The following is a 17,507-nucleotide window of genomic DNA, read 5'->3' as shown; positions in this document are numbered from 1 at the left end:
AATGCTTCAAAGAAAAAAACTGAAGCTTGGTAGAATTTTAATTCAATATTTCACAAAGTTTCTAAATAAATATTTAGTTGGGGGCTAGTATGATAAATTAAAATGTATTGTCTTATCTCAAATTGCACTATAAAGCACAAGATTTCCAGGAATATAAGCAGAGAAAGGTTTCTTAGCTAGGCCAAGAACAATCCATGGTGCAATATAATTAACTGCCACCGGTGGGGAGCTTTCAAAGACGCGTATATCTTCCACGTAAAACCGGAACTGGCGAGTGGGAGACAGTATTGAGGGGAGGCCTTTGCAAGCCGGGTGGGCTAACACGCGTGGATGATAAAAGGGATGGCAGTGAGTTGTTAAGGGACATGCTTTATAAAGGTACAGATTTCCACCCTTATACAAACTTAATTAAACAATTCCTTGTTTCTGTAGTCATGGTACTACAGTGTGGATTACACTTCTACTAATTGTGTGACTTAGCCTGGAGTCAGTCAGTCAATCAATCAATCAATCAGTCAGTCAAAAAGCAATAAACAAGATGAAAATGTGAAGAAAATGTAATTATTTAAGAACCAGTGTACCTGCAAGATAACCCAGTGGCCCTCCTTGGCTGCGAGGTCCAGGGCTTGTTCAGCCACTACTTCCTGTCCCTGGCCCAAGGACACATTGTGGAAGTTCATGTTGTCAAAGGTGTAACCTAGTTTTCGTCCTGAAAGAAAATGCATTTTCAATATCCTGCAAATTATTTTATGCTCAGACAGGCAACACTCTAGTGATGTCAGATAAAGAGTATACAGTTTTCAAAATAAAATGCTGCCAGACAATAGATATTGCCTTTTTTTTTGCAATGATTCCCATTTAAAGCAGCAACAAAAAAAAAAGTTCTTTATAGTATTTCAACCTATACAAAAATCATGAAAAATGATAAAAATGAAAAGAATGTTGATGATCTCCCGTCACACAATAACTGTCGATACTGCAACTGCATCAGTTCCTGCAGGTTCAAGAGCTTTGTTTACAGACCATCTGAGATCAATAAATCAAAGCGAAAACATTAATAGTCCAGCCAAAGTCTGTGAGAGTCCCATTTTTTAATCTCTCCAGAGACTTTGCGACACATGCAGAATGTAAGAGAGCTCATTAAATGCACTAAGTGTACATTTCTGAAGAGGGAGAACCTTACATTTGGCACAGCACTGAGCATCTTCCCCATCTCTGCAATCCACACTGCTACACACATTGGACTTGAAGTATGCTTCCAGTTAGAGAGCCAGTGTGTACAAATATTAAACCGAATTAAACTGATTTCAGAATAGTTAGTCTTACATTTACACAGGACAATAATCCATTGCTAAATAAACCTGCTGCACCAAGTCCAAATGTTCACTACTGTATGACTCAGGGAATTTAGGTAAGAGAAAGTGTGTCTATTATCCTTTACTGGTAAACTGAGTAGTTCTCCACGTCAGTCCGAAACACAGCTTCTACCGAATAAGTCATGCTCATTCACACAGTAAGAGAAGAAACCTAGAAAGTGAGTCAGGCCACACAAGGCTAGCTAAAGTGTGAGGGGGAAAACGCTGAGCCAGGCCGCCTCAGGACAGGTTTTTACCGTGTTTCTCTACATCCTTAAGTGGGTCAACACCGGGAGACAGGATAAAGAACATGGGAGTCGCTGGCCCAGATTCTTCAAAGGAGATGGCGAATTCCAGGGACCGGCCCGCCACGTATCTGTTGCCCAGTTTCTCCTCTACGAAATCCCTGAAGGGAGAAGCAATTTAATTATTATTGTAACTTCATTCATAGACCCTTACAGCAACTGGATGCACTTGCATATTATAGTATATATAGCATCTGTGTGTCTGTGTGTGGTCTGTGTTATACACACACACACACACACACACACACACACACACACACACACACGTACGTTTAAGGTGTACCCTGGTATACGGACTCACAGTTTACAGACTTTCAGTATTATGGCCCTAGAAAAGATGTACCCATGTTCGGTATATGGATCAACTGATCCTGGTGTTATGTACTTTTTCCGGTGTTTGAGGCAGACTGTTTACCAGTGATGTAGAAGTCATTAGACAATCCGGCACAGACTTTTCAAGAACGTATGTAAACCCTTTCATAATTCTGCATTGCTTTTGAAGTTGTTTTATTAGTTTTGGGAAAGGTTTTTCCTTTTACTTTTTAATGTCTTTTGTTCACATACAACTCGATATTTTCTCTTTCAGACTCAATTCTTCCCTGATCTCTTAAGCGCTCAATACAGCTATACGTGTCTGTTATTGTTAATAACTTTTAATAACAAATTGTTTTTAATAACGGAAAAGCCTATATAGAGGTACTCGTGTAACGTATACTGGTTTATGCTGTGGTATGAGGTATGACGAATTGACTGTACTAAAAAATCACATCTGCATCCAAACCTCTCTTTCTGTTGCACTTTTTTTATTGTTCTTTCACATGTACACGTCACTTTGGAGAAAAGAATCTGCTAAACGAATGAACAAGGACAGGGGATAGCTGATAGCATAGTGGTTAGAGAAGCTGCCTTTAGACTCAAATCCCACCTCCAGCTATGGTTCCCAAGAGCAATGTACCTCCCCTATTTGTTCCAGTGACAAAAAGTACCCAGTGGTATAAATGGGTAAATCATTTTAGGTAGCTTAACATTGTAAGTCACTTTGGAGAAAAGCATCAGCTAAATGAATAAATGTGTCTTTTGTATAGTTTGTATGTATATACTTACTATACAGTAGTTCAGTATAAAATATTTTTGCTGTATCTTAATATTTGTTATTTTACCATTACTATAATTTACGATTTCTTCAGATTGTTTTTAATTGTTCAGAGGGTGTGTCTGGAAATACCTGGGCATATCAATAATGTCCAGGAATGTCTAATTTTTTTGCCCATTTATAAAATTGAAAATGACCTCCGCTTTACAGACTGTTTAGTTTACAGACTGTTTACAGGAACAAATTAAGTCCATATAACAGGGGATACTTGCATTTGTATTTTCTATATATATATATATATATAAATTCAGTCATAAGTGATAATTGGAGAAATTGGTGAAAATTGATCTCCAAAGAGCATACAAATTACGCTTCAAAGGCTGGGCACACAAACACAAAAAGATAGTATGTCTGTGTCAAGTAAACTAGAGAGACAGAGAAAGTATGTAACACACAGGTAAGATAGATTTTCTTACATGCAGAAGCACAACACATGAATTATTGTCTCCTACACATAATGAATCATAAGGTCTGTGTGGACACAGCTTACGTAACTAGGTTGTCAAGAAAGTAGCAAGTTACTAATTTTAACATCTTCTCAAAAATGTCAATTACATGTTTTAGTTGCTTGTCAGGGGCCTTTATCCAGAGCTGGAAACTCACCAAAGCAATAGAAGGTATGCAGCAGCAGTTTCCATTTGTATAATTATTGTGATTACAAACAACATTCTCAACCAGTTCACCCATTTTTTTCCACATTAATAAGATGTATGAATATTATTTGCCTGCTGACTGCCTTAATCTCCAATGTACCAAGCAACAGAGAGGAGACAAAAGATAAGGTCTACATGTTTGTTACTCACCAGTACACTTATCACAACAGAACCTGATGGTTGCGTGTAATGACAAGGAAAACAATCATTACTAACGGGGATCCGTAAAGATGTTGAAACACAAGAAATACTGATGGGTCTCAAACAAATGTCACTACTCTAGAATTGAGTCTCAAGTCATGGTCATGCACACATTTTCTGCAATGACTCAAGGAGTTTGTAAAAATAAAGGTGTGTTAAATAGAGTGCTGAGACTAAGATGTTTCTACAGACACATATGTAAGTAGAAACATCACTGCTTCTTTGGAAAGGATTCTGAACAACGCGCCAAGCCAAGCCAAGCCAAGCCAAGCCAAGTTTTCCAGTTCCACAAGGCGGCTGTCTTTGCTCTGGTCATGTTCTTTATGAGCTATCCAGCTGTGAAAGGCCATGAGGGCATCCCTACCACTCACCTCACAGCGTAGGTCATCCGGTCAGGCCGTATTGCCCTCATCATGCAGAGTTTCTGAAGAGCCGTCTTGTTCTTCCACTCCTGAGGGAACTTATCCTTCTCTGGGCACTCTGACTCCACAAACCTCTTCCAGCGCTTGGCAGATCCCTCTATGTCACGGTCCAAATTTCGGAACTCATCCATGGCACTTAAAGCCTACGGTGGGGAGCAGAAAAAATAAAAAACCAGAAGCAGAATTCATGGCTATAAGCAGTACAAGGTGAAATTGGTGGTCTCGTTAATAAAAATTACAATAGTTTTCATTTCTGAATATTAATACAGAATAGTGCAGTTGTGACTGTGCTTGAATTCAGACTTACTAATGAAAACAAGATAACTAAGGTTCACTTTTAAAAGATAAATACAGAACAGAGAAACTGTAAATGCATTAATTCCAGAAATGGAATTTATTCTTTTTGTTTATCTTAATGAAAGGCTTCACAAAACTATTTATGAGTTGCAGAGAAAGGTCTAGATAAAAGTAAGGACAATATACCATAAAAACTCTTTCTTTCCCTAAAATGCTGAACAAAGATTCTTCATAATAGAAAGAGTCCAATGTGCTTATACTGCAAAACAAAGGCTTTTTTATTGTTAGCTAAATTTGATGGCTTATATTCTCACTGAAGAAAATTGCTACCATACCTGTCCTTAGCATTTGCCCTGGGCAGCACAAATGTAGACAGCTGGAAGCCACCATTAATGTTATCCAAGTAACCCGGTGACTCATTGCTCTTCTAAGGCTTTCTTACTAAGAACGGACATTAAACTGCTCTGATGCAATGAATCGACTGTCTCTGCTAATTTAGGGTTTTAAATAAACCAGCTAATGCAGAATGGGGCCATTTCATTAATTGTCGGTTGTATTTATTTTCTGAAATTCTTCAACAGTATTTGTTTTTTTACATCCCAATCTTTGAATTATAGTGGCGCTCAGAAGAGAGTTATTTGAAAAAATAAATTCTAAAGCTAATTTAAACTGAACAATAAAAACTCTAAAGATGTATTGAAACTACTTAAAGGTATATAATTATGTTTAGACTTTACTCCCTCCCATGAAATTTTCTTATGACTTAATCTGTTCAGAATTCTTTTTGGAGTCATATTTCCACTGGGGTTTTCAGACAAGTTAAAAAAGTGCAAGAAACAGTCAGTCATGGAAAAAAATCTGTGCATTTGGGCATAAGTTGAAATGTGGCTCAGGCTGTGTGGAATTTGCATGTTCTACTGCCATTTGCAACGCAAAGAAAATGAAGGAACCACTTCAGCACCTTCCCTTACCATAAAATCATGCAAGTGATCACCATGAGTCAAATCTGGCTCGACAGCGCTTACCCTACTTAAATATTCCTTACATCAGCACAGTGTTTCCTCACCTTTATTCCACCCCATGACTGATTGGAGAGAAAGTCGACTGGTGATATCACACCAGGCTGAGCAGGGTACCTCAGAAGGAAATCCAGCTCTATCGGATTGATTTCTTTATTCATCAGCAATATCTGGAATTTAGCACATCAATTATTTCACTGCAGAATATGATGACACCGAAAGACAACTTATGAAAACTTGAAAAGTTCCACTGGCATGGAAAGTGACCCCACAAAACAGGAAGGAAGGTTGTGGCACCTGGAAGGCAAGCTGAGCTGTGTAGGTGAGTTTATCACACTCAAAGAGGCCACGTGTGGTGTACTGGTAAACCGAAGACGTAATGCTGTCGATGATGTTAGCAACCCTCTGCTTCAGCACTTCATCTGGAGCTGCCTTCAGGACTGCCTTCTGAAATACCACACTGAATGCCTGCAAAATACGCAAAAGATGTCCAATGCAATATTATGTATATATAATGTATATATATATGTATATATATATGTATGTATGTATGTATGTATATATAAACTCTAAAACTACCTCGTTCAATCATGTGACAGGTTTGAGAGGAAACACACACATACCCTGTACATGTAAACTTAACATTACCAAAAGATAATTTCTCACTTCTGTACCTAACTACATTTAAAACATTGCAATTTCACAGAAAACAGAAAGTGAAAAAGGAAACAGGCAGTGAATAAAACATTCTACTACTGTTCTACGATATAAAAGTAAATGTGGTATAGTTGGTTCATACCGGATGGCTATCATATGCATAAATAACTGATGTCCCAGGATTGCTGTGTTTATGCACAATGACTTACAGAAAATCAGATAAGTTACACCAATGGTGTTAATATTCTAAAGTAATGATGCTGCGAAGGAACTGATTAAAAATTTGTATTGTATATATTTCAGAGGTAAAAGAAAAAAATCACTTTGCAGCTCCTACACCTTCAAGCTATTAACAGCTGTTACGACAACTAAAACGAACCCCTCAAAACTGCCAAGTGTCAGAGAGCCAGAAATATGTTTGTACACAGTAATTAATCTGCCACAATAAATACTGCACTGATGGCAGCATTTACCATTCTCTGTGAAATAATGGTACATAGTTATACATGCAGATTAAATTTATTATTCTGTAGTGATACTATATTTTTCTGCAACAGACTGTTGTCCCAGGGTATACCCTGCCTTGCACCTCATGCTTCCTAGATAGGCTCCAGACCTTCACGAGCCTGTACTGAATAAGCGGTTCTCGACCGTGAATGAATGAGTATATAGATCCATATCTTCAACATGTAGTTTATCACCAAAACATTTATTGTAGCTCAGCGGCACTGTACTACGTAACAAAGGTGGGGATTTTGACCGAGTGGTGTGGTTTTCCAGGTAGTCTCTCTCGAGAATGAAGCCTGAAATAAAAGACATCAGCAGGAACGCAGCTGCAGCAGGGACCGGCAAGCACATTAACCACTGTGAAGACAAGGACCCAGTGCAGAGCAAGCGTGGAACAAAGGAGAGCAACATGGAAAAAACAATGCAATCACACAGAGTTTCAGCAGGGTCCCCTTTCAGCAGAGGGCCATTACAAAACGCGTACCTTCAGAGAGAACTGATACATGGGATGGATTTTATTGAGGTCGTTCATTATGAAGTACAATAAGGAAGCTCGGGCTGCTGCTGGGCGGTAGTGCTCCCTCGCTTCATTGATTTTGACTTCTGTCACCTTGGCCTCTTTTACCTACAAGACAAACACAGAGGGGGGGAGGGGGGGATGTTCGCTCAATTATATTAACCACAATTATAATAATTAGAAGAATGATATGAGAAACGTTCAGCTTAGGGGCATGACACTGCAGCAATGCACTGTAGCGGGCATTTATAAGATAATCAGTTTAACAGTGGACAGGAAATAAAATGTAGAGGAGCTACAAAGGCACTAAATGTAGCTGGTAACACTGAAAAAAAAACTGCCGTTTTACTAGCTGCACAGGACTATGTGCTGATGAGACCATGTCAGTTTCACTGACCTTAACAGCCTACTCTGTACGTTTGTGCCGATGGACGTTGCAGCATCTCAGATGTTCTTTAAGCAAATTTGAATAAACTATAACTGCTCTGTGAAATATGCAGAGGAATGTGCAACTACTGGCTGATTTCAGTAGGAGCCATCTTAAGGGCATTTGAGTGAAGCAAGTGAAAGTCATTTTGTATGATTTAAGTATTGTTTTGTAATAACAAAATATTTTACAGACAAACATTTCATGTTGCAGATATTGACTGAACTTAGTCAGTTTTATCGGCATTCACCACGAGTTTCCTTTTTGACGAAAATATCATTGAAGGTTTCAGGAAAAAACGTGAGCTATACTAATAAATGCTGTCAACAAGATGCTGTAGCAAAGCTGTATGTGTGTGTTCAGACAGTTTTCTGCTTGGGCTAAACTACTATGAAATAAAACTACATGGAAAAAATGTTATCAACTAATTTTTTTTAAATCATCTCCCCCAAAAAAATATTACGACAGTAAAAAACTAGTGACCACTTCACCTTTTCTTCAATCTCTGCAGCTGTCTGTTTGGTTGTCTCAAGATTCTCCACCAGCTCAGTGTCACCCAAGAAGTTTCCAGAAGCAGAAGATAGACGGGACAGCAGATTATCTTCAAGAGTTTTTAAAGTAATCTTGAAACCATTTTGCTGCTTTGTGAGGTTTGACTACAAAAAAGAAAGAGATAATGTACTTAAACACAGCATAAGAATCACAAACACTATGTTTTTTCATACTATTTGTATTTGTCATACAAATATATGTCTTTCACAGATTCTTAAAATGATACATAATTTAGAGGAAATATACGAATGTATAGTGGTAGAAATCTCTCATAATGACTACAGGAAAATTATAGGACAAGTCAAAGTCAGTGGCAATCAATATTCTTGCATTTGATAGCGAAAACACAAAGGAAAGCTTAGTGTGAGTGGATTAACCCACTTCCTCCTGGCAGAGGCCACTGAGCATTGAACCTCCCACATACAAAGTGGATATGAATGTCAACACAAATGTTCAAACGCCAAAATGAAGCAAAGAGGGGAAAACAAAAATCTGCTCTTTATGGAGACTGACCAATACTGGCTTTTCTTCTTGGATTTCAGCTCTGACCTTCAAAAATGTGTTTCCATTAAAGTAAACGTTACATTTGCAGTTTCAACTCAGTCTTTAGAAACAATTAAAATAATACTATAATGATATCAGCAATTAATAGGTGAGCAAAGCAATGAAAGAACACATGAAAAATTTTGGTTGGCACACACATCATGTTTTACCTACTAGATACAGGTACTGCTGCTTTTAAAGTATAGAAGCTATAAATCATAGCAGGTAATAATGCCTGGTTCAGAAAGCAAATAATTTGACCCAGTCTGCTGAAATCCTAATAGGATTTTAAATAATGCGATACATATCCATATTGCGCTGGAGTATTAAAATTTCTCATACTGACCAGTTGAGCTTTGGTGAAAATAACAAAAATAATAAGCTTGCTAGAGTTCCACAATACCTGTCTGAGAGTAATGCAGCACTTACATTTGTTTCATACCTAAACTTTACCATTGCATTTTGCAAACTTGCCAGAAACAAAGTTTCTGTACATTGCAACATAAAATCAATTAAAAGTGACCTTAGTCTATTTTTTTTTACATTGGGCACTTTGTGTGTGTTGCTTGCCTGACACCTTTAAAGGCTAATTAGCTAGAGAAGGCAATTCAACATTGATTTACATAATCAATCTCAGTAAGTCTCTGTGAAAATGGTACAAAGAAGAGCACACTGCTTAAGATTTCTCAAGGGTAAGCTTAAACTGCAGAAACGTATCACAAATCTTAGCACTTTAACAATATCAAAGATTTGTGTAATGGACATGTCAGAATGTCTTTCATCAGTTTCCCTTAACATTACAAGTTTGTAATGTCCTTATTTAGCTGGCACCACAGTGGTATGTATAAGGCAACATACCAAGGTAACATGCAATGTTTTTACACTATTTTTTACACAAGTGACATTTAGTTGGTTACCCATTTATACAGCAGGGTATTTTCACTATATCAGTTCAGAGTAAGTACCTTGATCAAAAGTACTACAGTAAGAGCAGGATTCAAAAACTGGGGACCCTTAGATTGCAAGCTGCTAGTTAGTTATTAGCAGTTTTCTTTCTTTCTGGGCTTTACCAGTACTTGTCAGCTAAAAAAGGAGGGGCTTATCATGAAACCAAATAAACAACACAGCAAGAAATAAACACAATAATGCTTTTCATATAAATAGGGAAGGACATGCATATCTTATCTGTATCCTCAGCCTGTACAAACAGCTGTGTTCATCTTATGGAACTCATTCTCAAATCCATGGTTAAAAACATTTCACCATAGCTTTGGTGCACTTATGGATCAAAAGGATAATCAGGGATGGAGTTGTAGATGATGCTCATTGATGAATGACTGAAAAAGTACATGTGCTATATACGTATGTACTGGCGAATTGGAGTACTTCATTTTTGGCAGGATTAGTGAATGGTCATGTCAGATATAGAAAAAAATGAAACATAACCTTATTTTAAAGGGTGAAACCCTTTTAAAGGCCTCGGTAACTGGAAAAAGAAAAATAATTAAAAAAGTCCAGGGATCCATTTCACAATATTTCATGAGTCCTAAAACTGACAGAATGATTAAGGCAAAAATAAAGGGAATTGAAAGTCTTTCATGCTGAATTACCCAAAACAGAGCCTGCTATTACATATGCTGTAGTGTCTTTGACTCGGCCTGAAGTTCTGCAGTAAAGCAATGTGGTGTTCAGAGACTAAGAATATAAATAACGGCAAACAGATGCAGGGGAATTGATGCGCCCACTGAGCTTGTGGGACCTTGACCTTGCGCACTGTCTTGAAGCAGAGGAGGAGAGGGAAACTTCATCAAAATCCCAAATTTTAATGAGTCAGTTATTAACGATTAGGTCTCTGCTGGCATACTGTGCATCTAATTACCCAGTCCAGAAAACAAACAATTAACCAGTCAGCACAAACCTTAATTGGGTTTTAAATGAGATAATATATGTCCATCATGACAGGAAAATGATTATTAAACATCAGTGCCGAGTCAGTTCATTTTGGATGTGGAGTATTCCCTCTGATTAACCAAAACTGAAGTCATCATTTCCCTTTTTACACCTATCAAGCCTAAGTGGAGCAAGACAACACAATGACTTGTCCCTACACAACAGCAATAACTGGTTCCCATTGGAAAGAAAACTGTTAGTCCATGCAGGTATACCACAAAAATATCAGCGTCTAAGAATCTCAAATACAGGAAAAATGCTGAATTGAGTGCAGTGTTTTTACATCTTATAACATTCCAAATACACTGAACCTTCGTGTTAAAAACACAGCCATCAGCAATTTCTTTTTGTGTGACACCTTTGCTATTTTTTTGGAATGTGCAAAATAAGACTGTAGGAGAATCCAAACAGAAAATGTGTATTGACAGCTAAAAATCCATTTCATATGCCCGACACAGAAGCTTTATTAACATTTAATATAATTAGGTATGGGGCTTTGAAAAATCCGTTTTCATTCACTTAATTATATCCATTTAACACGTGTACCATATCTCTTGCAGCTTCCATCGCAATTCACAGTGCTCATTAACTTGAGCAGTAATAAGTAAGTTCTGAAGAGACAGATTGCTGAGAAATTACCCACTGGACATGCTTTAAACCATAAAGTGAATATGTTGCAATAGTGCTATAGCCTAGTTGAATGCGCAAAAATATTACCCAGTGTACATAATTACCATGTACACTGCATGCTATACCACACTCAGGCAGTGCATTCCCAAATCATTCTAAGAAAGTGGGAGCTGAGTTGCATATCATGTTATAATAGGTGTGAAATATTAGACATTTGGTAAATCAAGCATTTGAAGTACTAGGAATACTTTTTTCAAGTCTAAGAATAGTCTGGAAAATCCATCCCTCCATTAATAATAAACACTTGGGGTCATGGTGCTCTGGAGCATATTCCAGCAAGGTACATCACCCACTTACAGGGTATTTCTATATATTAAGCAAAAATATACCCCCAGAGGTTTACTTTTCCCCTTCTTCATAGCTGGGAGTTTAGTTTCCTCTCAGCTGTTGACAGCTGGCTTATTCAGATAGTCATCTATGTCTGCCACCATAGTAACTGGATATTGGTATTGTACCACTTGCGTCTTTGTTGTAGCAATCAAACTATGTTCAACACCCTGTACCATCCTGGTGAGAAGAACAATATACAAGAATAAATTAGCTGAAATTGAAAAATACTTTCAGAATTTTCATGCGATGTTTTCAAACACCTGTACTAATTCAGCAAAGGTTGCTACCTGTATGCTTTCCTAGGTACTGTATATTTTAAAAATGACATGTAGATGTTTGGTTAAGCTGACATTCACTGATTGCCATATCTGCATAGTGTCTGTGTGTAACAGCTAACTGTGGGATCACATCTCTTTTCAGAAAGCTCAGTCCTCAACTGTGGTACAAGCAATGACAAAGAGCTAGAATGTTAAGCCAATTGTCAGTATAGACACTGTGACCTTTTCCAATGTTCTCTATGCCTCTATTACAGAGGCTACTACAGACTGACAGCACCCAGCTTCAGAACGATATACAATTTCTTTTCAGACTCCAGTGTTCAAAGTACTATACAAAATACAACAGATTTTCACACTGCAGGGAGAGGAAAAAAGGAATATAGAGCCAAACACAATTTGAAGGAATCTACCTCTTAAAACCTCATCTTGCCTTCCACTTAGCTCCCAACCTCAGGGATTTTCACTCGGCACACAGGGTCAATACACAGATCACAGAGAGAGCAGTAATCTCACCTCAATATTCTCTTTTCGGTAGTAATTACTGGCCATATTTACTGTTTTTTTTGGGAGTCAGTATACTGTATATGGGGGTGCGGTGGCGCAGTGGGTTGGGCCACAGTCCTGCTCTCCGGTGGGTCTGGGGTTCGAGTCCCGCTTGGGGTGCCTTGCGGTGGACTGGCATCCCGTCCTGGGTGTGTCCCCTTCCCCCTCCGGCCTTTCGCCCTGTGTTACCGGGTAGGCTCCGGTTCCCCGCGACCCCGTATGGGACGAGCGGTTCTGAAAATGTGTGTGTGTTGTAAGGATCTGGCTAATGAGTTAGCCCAGATCCTCACGTGGATTCCAGAAAGGCGTATAATTATATAAACCCAGTCGGACACGGAAAAAAGGAAGCTCTTCTTTTTAATATCTTGCAGGCAACTATGGATGACATATTTCACACAGCTGTCTTTACAAAAAAATAAACAACATTAAAGTAAACTCCAAAACGTGCGAGGCACAAAATGTGTACACGGCCAAGTATATCAGCCTGCGCGCGCATGGGAGCGAGGGGCGAGAGGGGGAGCAACCCCTTAGTCTCCACCATAATACGTCATCATTACAGTATGTATACTGTATATAAGCTATAAGAGAAGCGACACAGTAGCAGGTGTTTTTTCTACCATTTACATGATCCATGCTATTTTCACCTTCCAAAAATGCTCAGCTATTTTAACCATCCTTAAATTAGTTTTCTAATTGCTCCTAAAAACAATTTACACTTGTTCAACGTTTTTGTTATAGAAATGTACAGTATAATGACCAAGGCATGTTAACTGAGTATCGATGAAACTGCAAATTTGACACTACACTTCTGAAAGTCAGATCAAATAATTACAGGAACAATAGCAATTGATGGCCTCATATGAAACCAAACTGCTGATATAACATCTCTGTCTTATTAGAATAACTGTCACTTTTAGCTCCAGTTGAGCACAGAGAAGGAGATGCAAGCATCATGGAAATTGAACAGGGACATTTAAGGCTAATCAATTTTTCAGAAGCAGCTCTTTACTTCATTTCATTAAAAAAAATCATGTTTATGTCTAATTCATTCTGATAACTTTACAATTTTTTTAAAACAACGTCAAAATAGTGTACCAAACTGGAGACGTAGAAATGAACTGCCAAGACACCTATCCTCCTTGAACATTTATATGGTGTACCAGCACATCCAGATGAAAAATGTGAAATTGCAAGTGAACTGGGAGTGTTCCTAGCCTAGTCAGGAAAGACACCTATTCTTCTTGAGTCACCACCTTGACCTTACTGGCATGGTGTACCAACACATCCAAATGAAAAACCTGACACTGAAAGTGAACTGGGAGTATTCCTGGTCTTGTCAGAAAAAAAACACATATCCTCCTGCTCACCCTCCCCTGGGAGGCCACACTTGAAACCAATACTACAGTGAGACACAGAAGACATCATGGGCAAATGTTAAAGACTGTGCCAAGAATGCTAATCCAGTTCTCAATGCAAATTTTACCATGAGGAACAGACCTGTTGAAAATTCTGACAGTGGCAACAAAAAATGCCTCCTCAGACCCATTGTGCTGGATCTGTCAGTCCAATCCAAAAAATAAATATCTGTATTATTTTCAATTTTATGGACACTAAAAAGGATAGAAGTGAAGGTTAGTAGCTCAGGAAGACAGTCTACCACTGCTGGACAACTGCTAAAGGAAGCATTGGAGCGCAACGGAAACCCGAGATACACAAACACGGACCATGTCCTGAGCTATAACAGCAATCACCCAACCTCGCATAAAAAAATTGCATTCGAGCCTTGTTCATCCGTGCATGAACCCACTGGAGCACAGATGCTCTGCACAAAGCTGAGGAAAAACATCAATATGAAGAGATTTATCTACACCAGTTGTCTACAGGCTGAAGATGATTCAGCACTTACAAGTATCATTCTACCACACATTACAAATGTTTCCAAGATCTCGCCTAGACTACAATGCCCACATAGGGTTCATGCGGCTACTGTGTAACACATTGTGGACCACCCTCTCATGACCCAAGCAAATCCACAAAGATCTCAAAAAAAGAAACGTCATCTATAGAATAGAGTGCCAGAATTGTGAGTGTCACTACGTGGGACAAAGTGGAAGGAAACATTCAACATGGGTATATGAACATCAGCTTGTGGGGAGAAACAAGCCATTGTCACACAGCTGAGTTCATTAAGATGATTCTGCACACTGGGACAATGTGGAAATTCTGGTCCCATCCAGCTGCAGACATGTTAGGCATTTCCAGAAACCTTGCTTTGCAGACCTAATTCAAGCAACCGACACATGGATTTGGATATGCCTCTGAAAACTGGTGAGATGTAAGGAGCTCATGCAGCAGAATGTTAGCTAGGGGTGGCCGAAATCCGAAAAGCTCAACAGCTAAGGATTAGTGGCAAACCAATCAGTCTATCATGACCATCCACCTACTAGGTTCATTTCATAGCCAATGCAGAAACACTTCAACCATTTCATTCTGTACACACTAACTGTATTACCTAATAATAGTGTTAATATAAAATTTACCTCATAATATTGTCAGTACTAATGAAACATTTGCCAAGCCTGGTATTCATCGAATAATCAAACTAAAACTAATTTGCTGGATTACAGAGAAAATGACAAGACACAACATCCTAAAGCACATTAATCTCTTTTTCTGAAAAGCGACCTTGCAGTTGTTTTCCCTCAGTTTCAAGCATCACAAGTGAACTATGAATGAGGAGTCTAAAACTGAGGTCACATATTGATCTCAAGTTCTTGAGCCTTTCCCAACAAGCGACACTGTAATTTTGCCAGTGCCGAAGAGCCAAGCCCACACTTATACTTGCCTTCAGCTCTTCCAGGTCTGGTCGTTCCATACTGACCACAGCTGCCAAAAGCTGATCCTCGAGGCCATCCCGTGTTACTGTGAAATTGATGAGGGTGCACTGGGCCTGCAGCTCTGGCTGGTAATGGGGATTCGCCAGCTTCGTGTGAAGGATGAGACGGAAGTTGGGGTTGTACTCACACTCTTTATCTCCAATTTTTATGCACCTTTAAGGATAAAGTAAAGTAAAACATAAATTAGTTTTCCAAAGGACAACCTTTTCCACATTTGTGATTTTTTTATTTATGTGCTGCTGCACACCATTTATGTTAAAAGGGCAAATACAGATAAAGATGGAACTCTGTGGATGCTTACTTCCCCTTCTTTATAGTCTCTCGACCAAGCAAAGGTCCCAAAACTGGGTCCACATTCTCTTCCAAATTTTCAATCAAAACTACTTCACCAGAAGACAAGGCCATTTCCACAGAATCAAGATATCTGGAAAATATTTTTAAAAAATTTCAAGAAACAAATTCATGAAATTTACCAAAAATTACTAATCCCAACACACAACTTCTATTTTCAGAGAAAGTCATACACTTTGCGGGGAAAAAAATGTACAGAGCTATTTCAGACATATACCCTCTCTGGCCTATCCTGATAACTCTGAGGGCTTCTCCATATTTATTTTTGATCCATTTGATTCCTTGCAGCTGGGGGTCCACCATTAAAGGCCAGCGCTCGCAGCTGGTTAGGATTGTGGCATTTTCTGTTGACATCCTGTCTGCAGGAAGTCCCTCGTTTTGCCAAGCGGCAATATCTGCATCATCCATCAGCATTGTTAATGGGTCCAAGTCTGGTGTCACTGGAACCGGCACCTTGGAGGAACAATGAAACCACAGATTAATTACTAAAAAACTATATCTAGTGAAAATATCTTTGTTATGTAAAATTATCTTTATTTTAAAATGAAAATAAGACAAAAGTGATTTTAATATCGAGTTTGACTGTGAACGAGGACCACATTTTGAAAACACATTTTTCATGTTAATGTATTTTTCACAACGGGAAATTTGACACTGATATATGTAAAAAGGGTTTAACAGATACATTTGTATGTACGTGATTTTAAATGCAGCACATTGTCACACTGATGCAATGGGGTGCAATACATTCACAGGGCCTGTTTGACTATAGTTACTGAAGGTCTAGGTGCAGGACACTTTTTTGCCAGCCTAGGCGACAAACACTTGATTCGTCTTATTATCTGAACTCATTTAACCCCCTTTTTTAGTTCTTAGCAGTGAGGGGAGAACTAGGCAACTTGTTGAACGTGCCCTGACTCGCAAAAAGAGGGCACTGACTTAAAGAACACAAAGCATTAAGGGCAGAGTTGAGTCAGCAAAAGCTGTAGAAAGACCTTCTATAAAATGTATGTGAGCAAGCAGAGAGCAGCTTGCCAGGGCAGCTACAATTTATAGTGAAGAAAAATATGCAGTTTGGTGTGGTGGACCGCCATGAATGCAACACCTTCAGCCACCCACATTGAAGATGGGGTCCAACCAGCATATGTTACTTGAATAGCATAAGTCAACCATTCTTAGAGCACCAACACAAAACAAAGCAAGGAGGATGACAATGAGCGGTAGGCACAACAAAAATTCCTGCTGTTCATTAACAGAACACAAAGCCACAGCAACCAAACCCTGGCTGCCAGTATATTTGTTGTTGATACTACTCATGCAATAGTCATCTTTATTTCCTTGTTCACATTAAGCTATACAATAAGTACATGAACTGCTTTAATAAAGACATTCATTAAATATTTATAACACAGTTGTCCTGCGTCCTACCCACTGCACCACTGTGCCATCATTCAGAGATTATTAATTATACATACAACTTCAACAGCTGTGTACAAATTAATTGATACTTTTTTCCCCAGAGTCGGCGCTACACCATAACTAAATGGATAGTGTGGATTTCACTTTGGAACTGACCTTGAGCTCGCTCAGGTAAGGCCTCCAGGTCTTGTCCATCAGTTCCAGGCGGTAGCTCTTTGTAAAATATCCCAGGTAGGACACAAAGGCTGTGATCAGCAACACATCTCCACAAAGTGTTTTCTCCTGGTGCTTGAAATTACTCACAGCTTCAGCCCAGCGAACATTCTCTGATGCAAGCCCCCCTACCTATCACAGGAAAAACACATACTTTCATGACCAACATACTGTCGCCACTTAGTACGTATGTAAAAACTACAACACGTTTCTATCGCACATGCAGTA

General features: G+C 38.8%; 1 protein-coding gene across 3 annotated transcripts in view; it reads right to left on the bottom strand.

The window, feature by feature from the left end:
• LOC108940084 (dynein, axonemal, heavy chain 9) overlaps window positions 1-17,507 on the bottom strand; it is a 91,062-nt gene that overhangs the window by 23,519 nt on the left and 50,036 nt on the right. For all 3 annotated transcript variants that reach the window (XM_029246646.1, XM_018761940.2, XM_018761941.2), the window contains 11 exons: window positions 17,223-17,411; window positions 15,865-16,100; window positions 15,598-15,720; window positions 15,245-15,449; window positions 8,005-8,169; window positions 7,054-7,194; window positions 5,703-5,873; window positions 5,453-5,575; window positions 4,039-4,232; window positions 1,613-1,761; window positions 582-709 (listed from right to left, as the gene is read on the bottom strand). In XM_029246646.1, the coding sequence (XP_029102479.1) occupies window positions 582-709; window positions 1,613-1,761; window positions 4,039-4,232; window positions 5,453-5,575; window positions 5,703-5,873; window positions 7,054-7,194; window positions 8,005-8,169; window positions 15,245-15,449; window positions 15,598-15,720; window positions 15,865-16,100; window positions 17,223-17,411 (1,824 nt within the window). The remainder of the gene's footprint in view (window positions 1-581; window positions 710-1,612; window positions 1,762-4,038; window positions 4,233-5,452; window positions 5,576-5,702; window positions 5,874-7,053; window positions 7,195-8,004; window positions 8,170-15,244; window positions 15,450-15,597; window positions 15,721-15,864; window positions 16,101-17,222; window positions 17,412-17,507) is intronic.

The sequence above is a fragment of the Scleropages formosus genome, chromosome 20, assembly GCF_900964775.1.
Source record: "Scleropages formosus chromosome 20, fSclFor1.1, whole genome shotgun sequence".
NCBI classification, from domain to species: domain Eukaryota; kingdom Metazoa; phylum Chordata; class Actinopteri; order Osteoglossiformes; family Osteoglossidae; genus Scleropages; species Scleropages formosus.
The sequence above is the reverse complement of the archived record's forward strand: the minus strand, read 5'-3'. Positions and strand labels throughout refer to the sequence as shown.